Source organism: Diadema antillarum, unplaced genomic scaffold, assembly GCF_040938485.1.
Source record: "Diadema antillarum isolate AM-2024a unplaced genomic scaffold, OU_Dant_1.0 seq00002306_RagTag, whole genome shotgun sequence".
NCBI lineage: Eukaryota > Metazoa > Echinodermata > Echinoidea > Diadematoida > Diadematidae > Diadema > Diadema antillarum.
Window position 1 is genome coordinate 124,071 of NW_027272928.1, and position 9,594 is coordinate 133,664.

At 38.1% G+C, this 9,594-nt stretch overlaps 1 protein-coding gene across 1 annotated transcript in view; it reads left to right on the forward strand.

Annotated features, from left to right (window-relative positions):
* LOC139714535 (uncharacterized) overlaps positions 1-4,486 on the forward strand; it is a 66,272-nt gene extending 61,786 nt beyond the window's left edge. Inside the window, exon 9 of the mRNA XM_071626227.1 lies at positions 4,432-4,486. Coding sequence (XP_071482328.1) covers positions 4,432-4,486 — 55 coding nt within the window. The remainder of the gene's footprint in view (positions 1-4,431) is intronic.
* The last annotated feature ends 5,108 nt before the right edge of the window (positions 4,487-9,594 follow it).

Genomic DNA, 9,594 nt, shown 5'->3' on the forward strand with positions numbered 1-9,594 from the left:
TAATCGTGCAATAATGGTTTCGTGCAATGCGTGTATATTGATTGTCGCGGTACCGCGTCGAGTCAAACTGACGGCTCGTTCGAATTTTTCAGAGCCCGGTCTGCTCTGGTACGAAACCATTATTGCATGATTACTAAGACATGAGAGCACTTTGGGGCGAGTAAGTCTCACAGTGTTATATGAAAGGTACTTTAACCTGAAACACAAACTAAGACAAGGAAACTCAGGGAAACTTGTGAAGTACCAAAACTTTATGTTATCTTTAACGTTATTTTGATGTAAAAAAATAGCCTACTTACATGACGTGTGAAATGGTTACCTTTCATATGCCAGACTATTTGTGCTGAAAACAACAAATTAAAAGAAACAATATATATGTAATTGATTGGTTACTCATCATCCTGCAGTTCTTAAGCTTTGGGTTATTTTTTCTTCCGATTCTATGCGCTAAAATGCAGTTTTCAACTATATGTGGTATGTTGGATGATTCATGTGCAATCAACCTTGCCTATAAGTCGAATCTATTTGGACTTGGTATAGTATCGACTCAGAGATAATTCGACTTATGAGGTATTAAAATCAATAGAATATGAAGAGAAAATGACTTGAAAACACCTTTGACTTATGCGAGGTTGACTGTAGTTGGGTTCAAATGGATGAAGAAACACTCAAGCATGCAAAAAGTTGTGAACATTTTCGCCGTCACTCTCAACTGTATTATGAGCAAGTAGATCACAGCGCTATAGTAAACCTATCATACCGAAGTATTTGTTTGTTTTTCCGTTCACTGCTGTCTAGACGGAAAAATGTTAGAATGCTGTATCCAGTGGCTCTTTTGAAGTATTGAGAATTCATCTTCAATACCAATTTCACCATAGCGTAATTTGATCACTGCAATGGTATAGCAATAAAGTTACGGTCCATCGACATTAATATCCACTTAATATTTCATTACATAGATGCAGTGACTTTGGTAGTGATGATACATTTTAGTCGTAATGTTTTGAAGAAAATGATGCAAAGCATTGTCATGGCCCCACTATTTATCCGTGCATTGGCAGCATTCTGAGTGTAGAAACGTGATTATGAGCAATCCAAGCGGAACTCCGCCTCAGTCAATGACCCGGCGCTTCCTATTATCAGCTCGTATGGAAGTCACGGAAAATGTGTGGGATTTTGCGAACTGCTGCAGGCAATGAGTGATGGGGAAAATAAAACTCTTAGAGACAGTTTTTAGCCTTTCCTATATAGAAATGCAAATTTTGTTTGCAGACTTAAAGGAAAGATGAAACGTAAATAAGCATAAATTGGTTAGTGAACACCATGCATGTATCGGCAAATCAAAACAATACGGATACATAATTATTATATTGCCGTGTAATACACGTATTGGCAAATCAAACATTTAGTGAATTTTGATCGCAGTCCAGCAAGTAAAGAGATAACTGATAAAAGGATGAATATTTTGATGGTAATAAATGAGATGAAAAAATTCATTTCAGTGCGGTGTCTTATTGTGAAGTAGAAACAATAGAGTTCTTTCTGTATTAAAAAATACGACATGATTGCGATTACCCAGGCGACATGAGAGTCTCTTGACCGACACGGCTACTTCCCAAGTATCCACTTTATGTCCTATGATGGAACCTAACAGTATTCCAATGCCCCAAATTTCACTGAACTGCTAGCTTTTATTCACTTTTTCATGCGCGAAGCTCTAATGAAAGTGCAGAAGACAATAAAATTTGATTTTTCATACCCCCCCCCCCAACTCAAGGCATCGTAATGTTTTCTTCTTCACAATAATTTGTATGCAGGCCGCTGCTCCTCCTTAGCTATGGCACGGAAGATGAATGAAACGCGGAGAAACTTCCGCAGGCATAACAGTGATAAACTGGTTATTTTGTTTCTATTCAGAATCAGGCTTTGCACTTTAATGAGATGTAAATGTGTATAGCTGAAACGATCAGTCATACAGCTAGGTTCAGACGATTCGAGCAACATCTTCAGCTCACTGCCATCAGTCGAAAAGGTTAGGAATTTCATTGTACAAGTGAAGTTGGAAAGGAGTTGATTATAGACAAATGGAATCGTGTTTGAAAGGGGGCTTACTGAAACAACATTGAGCTGGCAACCTTTTGTACGTGAGTAATCAGAATAGGAATCTCTAGTAAGTGTGATGTGATTAAAAAAAAACACTTTATATCTTATGCGAATATGAATGTAAATAATGTGCTTCCTCATTACTAAGATATCAGACGAACTCATGAAAGATAAAACGTCTTTTTAATCACCCATCTTGTCATTCTTTAATTTCGTAAGGCTTGTGATTTCCGACCAAACTATCGATCAAAACTGTCGATATCACCATCATTTTAAATACGCCACGGATGAAAACGTGCTCCCCGCGTATATATACGCCCCTATCTGGGTATATTATCTCTGTTCTAGAGATATAACGCGAGAGCGCCGAGGCGAGAAAATTAACAATCTGTCACGTGATACGAGCGCCACTGGGTTCGCGAACTTGATATTGCAGCACATGCCGGTAATGGTATATCATAATCCAATTATACGGCCGCATGTGCCGCGCAGACACGAATCATTCGAAGGGGGTAAACACTAGGCTACAGTCATGGCAACGCACTTTTTCCTCGCTCTGCCTGATCATCATCTTAATTTTGAACTTCTGTCAGGCATATGTTGTTGTTGGCTTTTTTTTTTTTCGTGGGAAATATTGCCAACACTCGACTAATCTCTCAAGTATCCCGTTATGAAGTACGTTCTTGGCTGTATTCTCAAGACAAGGGACTTTTTTTTTTCGTTGTCTGATAGGAGAAAGTCGGCTTCTTCCAATGTGATAATTGTAGTTACAGTTTCATATCATTTCAGTCAAAATATGTGCCATTAAACGAGTACAGTTCTTATCGCGGTACTACAGTGCATGAATCAAAAAGTTCAGAGACCAAAACATGTTTTTTTTTATTGTTTCATTTGTATTCATATCATTTGTTCATCTTTTTAAGTGAAGGAGTAAATATATTTTATCGGAAGGTGTGTATAGCACTCGTAACGAAACATATTTCATGCATCCGCCATGAAATTGCGCCGGAGGTATTGTGCTTTCCGATTGTCCATCCGTAATCGATACAACGTAACTTCAGAACCATTTTGAGGAAATCCAAAATTAACTTTATGGCATATGATTATGTAAAGCTTTGACTGGACGAAGCTCTGCCTATCAGCTATTGAGCCCACACGCTCAAGGTCAAAGGCCATAGGTCAAGGTCAAATGCTAAAAAGGTCACTACTTACCCTATATCTCTGCATTGCCTCTATCTATTTACATTAAACTCAGTGTATACATGTATCATCACATTAAGATTATATAGGGGAACAAAGTATGAGTCATAAAGTCAAAGGTCATAGGTCAAGTGAAAATGCAATGATTTAACTTCTTTGTTCCTCAATATCTAGGAAATGGCTCCAAATATCTTCATGAAACTTAGTATACATGTATTGCCTAATATTGTTTCTCTTTGAAATTTTGTGTCATGAGGCCAAAGATCAAGGGCAAAAGATCGGATTGAATGCTGAAAGTACACTATTTTCTCCACACCCTATAAATGACTGAAGGTGTACACTGAGCAGTGTAATTAAACTTGGTATATGGCCCTACAATTTTGTACATGCATTACCATACAGTGATTATGTAGGGAAAGTTTTCGGCCATGGGGTCAAAGGTCATGTGAAAATGCTAAGATTTCACCTGTTTTCCGTATTTTGAAAGTGACTCAGAGTATTTTTATGAAAATCGGTGTATAATTACCAGATAGTGATTATTTTCCAGTCATGCTAAATTGTCTCATTTCGGCAAAATGTACTGAAGACCTATATTGGGAGAATAATGCGATATGGCGGAGGCATACTGCAGTACTAATCGCCATAGCGACTTTTTTTTAGTTTCATACTTATATCTTGAGCAAAGTCAGGAAGAAAGTGTGTCCTTGTAGAAAAGAATACGTTATATTTCAGACATGTAAACAGCTGCATTGCCTTTACACGTGCCACACATGACAGTCTCATGACCGAATCTTCTTCTTGAAATATAAATAGGCATACAGCGTCGTGTTAGCTGACTTCGATCGTCATAGTGGACACAACTTAAGGCTCATCCACTGCAATTGTCGAATTTCGGTCATTTGAATCACAAATTTGTTTCATTTGCTACAACATGCGCGTAAATATCGCGTAAGTATATATATATTTTTCCTTCTGGGACTTGCTTTCCTTGAAATTGCCATATTTAGTTGTCTTTGATCGTCTTCATAACCTGCTGATAGTTTCCTTTTTTATTGATGCTCAGCGGCGGATTATGACGGTGATCCTCAGTAATTTCACTGTTTACACCGCCTCTTTCTTATTTCTCAGATTCCACCGTGATGCTGATAATCACAGCAGCCACTTCGGACTCGAGACGAGGTAATTACGCACTTCTTTGTAACTCACAACTGCCTGTGTCATTATGATTTGAGGAGGGCCTTCACCTCATGAGCTTTCAGTTTTCCTGGAAGTTACTATGCAGGATGACCACACCTTCAAATGCAATGCCACTCTACTAGTAGGCCTATAATGTAAGTTTGATTTGATAAGTAGGATATATCCAACAGACAGAATTACAGACATTTCATGAAGGTTGGACGGAAAAATGAGAAACCCTTTGAAGGCTCGAGTTTCACACGTTTTTACAAAACAGATGATTATTTAATCAATCTTAACCGATATGCGAATTAGAAAAGATGATGATGATGATGATGACGATGATGTAACTGCTTTGCAGGTCGTCGACATCTCTGCACACAGTCTAGACTAAATGTCCGTTCATGACATGTAATAAAAAAGTAAGCCTCGTCTTCTTCCCACATCAAACTCATTATAAGTTATGATGAACGCTGAAAAAATATGACTTTCAAGAGGAAGTAGTTGTATTTAAATTATCGACATAGAATATGGTTTCATTACTGTTGAAACCAACTGGAGAATAGTGAGGTGATGATATATATCATCGTCTTATCTAAGCTGCACGTGTGGTTACGATCACTATCACTATAGAGCGTGAAAAGATGTGGATATGAAATTCCCTAGTTCAATTTTGGTTATACCGAAGTTCATCCAGATTTTGACTATACCCAAGTTATAGATAAATTAATGATGAATTTTATATGATATATATATAATGATATGAGAGAGAGAGAGAGAGAGAGAGAGAGAATTCTGTGAGATGTATATCTGCAAGACGCGCATGTTTGTTGAAGTGGAATTTCCAACACATTAATCTTTTATGTATGTATGTATGTATATATATATATATATATATATATATATATATATACGTATATTTATATATTTATTTATTTATTCATTCATTCATTTCGAATATTTGTACAGATGAGCTCTATCAGCAAAAAAAAATAATAATAATAAAACCAACAATACATGGATACAGTGAATAATCACACATTAAAAGAGTTTTCAAAGGAGCAAATAAACATAATGAAAGGTTGGTACATCAGAAAAAAAAAGTTTTGCTGGTCTTCCTCAAGGCTCTGTACACATAAATTTATTTTATTTTCTCAAATCATCTGCCGCCTATCCTTCCTCTTACATGCTTTGGTTATGCCTCATGGATATCGACGAAATTTGATATCCCCCTTTTTATTTTGTTCCAAACAACTTTTCACACCGTATTTGACCAAGGACTTTGTGTTGTGTATATATAACACATTGTATATATATATATATATATATATATATATATATATATATATATATATATATATTATATATATATACATTGTATATATATATATCCTTGGTTTGACGATTTACATTGACACTCGAAGTGACTCGCTGGCTAATTGATGTTCTTTTTTTATGCAGTTCATTGCAATGAGGCGTTCATTAATTAAGTTTCATTTGTCTTACGTGCACATGCAGTGTATACCGGTTGTGCCAAGGATCATGGTTCATGTGTGTGTCAGACTGATAATTTTTTTAATGAGTAGAATTCCACGTGGTTTGCTTGTTTCTCCGTACTATGTGCTTGTCTATAGCAATGTGAATTCTCGTGTGCAAACTAAGCAGTGAACTAGCCTCCAGTCGGACGGATGTAGCGTCATTTGCAGGTGGCAAATGTTGATTCTCGCGCAGACGTCGTGCTGAACCACTTGCTATCCTTCCCCCCCCCCCCATCTCTCCCCATCATCCTCTCCCCCCCCCCCTCTCTCTATGTATGTATGTATGTATCTGTCTGTCCCTCCCTTTAATCCAGAACAAATCATAAATGAACGGCGATGGAAGGTCGATACTGGCCAAGTAGAAAACCTGCCATCATTGTTACGCACTTTTTTCTGTCAACGCCCTCATAAATTTATTCTGTTTCCCTTATTCTTGAATATGTAGGGCCTATAAGGGGCGAAAGTTAATTTCTGTCATGGTCGACATCACAATAAAACATTGGTCGGGAGTTACCCCAGTGAAAATCGTCTCTTCATCGTTGCATCATCTTTGCAAACAGTTTTAACAAAAACAACAACAGATCAATGAAACGGTTAGAACGGTGTGAGACTGAAACTTGCGGTGTTTTAATGTCATTAATTCGTCTAAGTGTGGCGTTCTATTGGTTTTTATCGACATTTGGATAGTAATACCACCTGAGTTTCTTGGAAATTAAAGATATTAACACATATTAGCACATGTGCATTACCCGTAGAGTACACAATGGCAATGTACGCAAACACTGCCTTGTTTTGCCCAGCAAGACACATCACATTTTTGAAATATATTATAGGTCGATGGATGGATGTATCAGGAAAGGTAGGTGGAAAGGGGGAAGTGTTGATGGTATGTAATATCCCCCACCTTCCGGTATAAAGAGTTCAAGCTGAAAAGATGCTCGACATGACTCGGAAACGCACTTCGTAATTCAATCTGCAGTCACAAAATAGATTGACAACCCATAACTACATTAACGGAAAACCCAACTAAATCTTGGCGCTCGTGATGATTACAAAGCAAAACATCACTGAAGTCGCTGTGATAATGATATAGCAAGACGCAGATTCCGATTCGAAAGTTCTGGTTCTGCGAGATGTTGAAGGAAATGAGCGGAAACTAAAAATGACATGAACCACGGCCACTCGCACTATAACGATGTCATGTGAAGGGAAATTTTATCAAAATAATGGATCTATCTCAACAAATTCTGCTCTTCCCGCTTCCATCCAGCCTTGATCGGATGCTTTACACGGATCTACGTGGGAGCATTGTTTGACAGCAGCCGAAAATGAAACAAGTTGTCATAACAAGGACTCGAGAGATCGCGCACAATGAAGCGGAAACAGTGGGGAAGTGAGACGTATTGTGGTATCAAAATCTGATGTCAGTAGAGTTTTGCTTTTGTCCTTGGTGTTGGTTTTTTTTTTTTTTTTTCGTTTTTTAACAACAGGTTTTACACTGTTATTGTTGAGAACCTGCCGTCGCTCAACCACTGACATAAACAACACACATACAAACACACACACACACACACACACACACACACAGAAAGTGTTGGGGAAGTGCTGAGGAGCGGGTAAATGGGGTTAAGAGCATAATGAGGCTTGAAGCCATTAGATGTCATGGACAGTCACTTGAATAAATAAATTGGGACTATGTTGTAAAGACAGGCGGAAACAGAGACAGACGGCTGTGGTGAGAACCGAAACATGCATAAACACCCAGGCACATAGTGTATAGGCACGTGGAAAAAATATAGTATACATGGCTCTAAGCAATGAAAAAAAAAATGATAGTATCAACAAAGGAATATCAGGAGAAAGTAAAGTTCTCGTTTTTGTTGTTCTTGCACTTCTTACAATTTTTGACTGAGGCATATTTGTTGGTGAAAATCCGAAAAATATGCTTACCATTCCAATTCGACTTTTTCTTCTAATATCCGTAATTATTAATTGTGATTTCAATCGTTAGACCTGCATGTAGACTGTCAGCGTTCTCGCAAACTTCGTGCATTCATGTGGTCGTTTATTTTGTGCTTTGAACAGACGATGATTTCAGGGTACAATTATTGTTTCATGGGGTATAAGCGCAGAATAGCGGTATAGTGTTGTTGGTGCGTGACCCACATAAATGATTATTGTAGCGCGTGTTTCCTCCAGTTTACGTGAAGTGAAAGCAATGAACACGCATTATGTCAGATGGGTGACACAGACTGCCCTGTCGTCTGGCCAATAAACGGAATTTACCCCCAATGCGTTTGCTTGCATAAAGCAAAGAGAGGTTATGTCTGACATCTTTAAATCATCCCACCAACAAATAACATACCAAACAAAGGAAAAAACAAACTTCAGTTTCTCCCACCCCAACTAACAGAATGTCTTGGACATAGTCTTGTGCAATTCATTCATTTGTTGTGTAGTTGTTGTTTTTAAACTGGAGAGCGAGTTGCCGAGCGTTTCACAGCCGATCTTCAGCGGAATTTATCATCACTTGCAATCATACATGCAGACGTCATATATACAAATGGCTGCGTGTGGTGCTCTCGGCTGTATACCGTCGATGAGAGGCAAGAAAAAAAAATCTGATCATGCGATTGGCGATGCGCTCCAAAATTAATGGAAATAACCTTTGTCATTTGAAATTATTCCTTTCCTTTCTTATCAATCGGTACATCACCGAATGGGAATTTATGAATTCGTATGAAGGCGGGACGCTTTGAAAATGAAATTGAACTGTCACGCTTGCGGGCTCCCAGATGGAACAGATAACTACGCTGGATGAAATACATCAGATAGTTCTATCATCCACTTAACATGATGACGTGGATCCTTCATAAGCTGGAAGTTTTTCGGAATTCCGAATATAGAAGTGACCAGATTTATAGATTTGTAGATTAATTATCACACATCCATCAGTGCATCCTTTTCTTCTCTTTTTAATGATATTCATTATCAAACAAGAAAAGAGTTCGGTCCTGTAACCTCACTCTGAAGACGGATGTTCCTTCGCAGCCGCTCACAGAGTTCAGTACCGATTGAAGAAATCAAGAAGAAATCAAGGGTTGCTAGTAAAAGCGTCCAATTTCTTTCTGGCTCCCTTTCCGACGTATAAGATTCTATGATATTATTTTATGATTTTGAATAATGACCGACCGAAGCGTCTTTGAAGTTGTGCCCCAGCAACACTCAGTCACGATACCACGTATCGGCCTCTGCTTCCGCTGCTATTGTGAAAGCGCGATGTCCTATTGGGCTCCTACAGTAGTTTGCTCGAGCTAACGAGGGATAAATATCATACTTTGATGTGATTTTCTTTTGCGTCCTACTCTGTATTATATACCATGAATATTCACTTCATGCTTTTTCTAGTTCAAAAAGAAAAAAAAATTCTTTGTATCTTCAGCTCAAGGTAGGCCTATTTCAGGCCGAAGTGCATGGTGCTATACAAATGAGTTATATTCATCTTACTCGTTTCTCGTGACACGGGTACCTCAGATGCGCTTTCTTGACTTATTTTTGTTTGTTTGTTTGTTTGTTT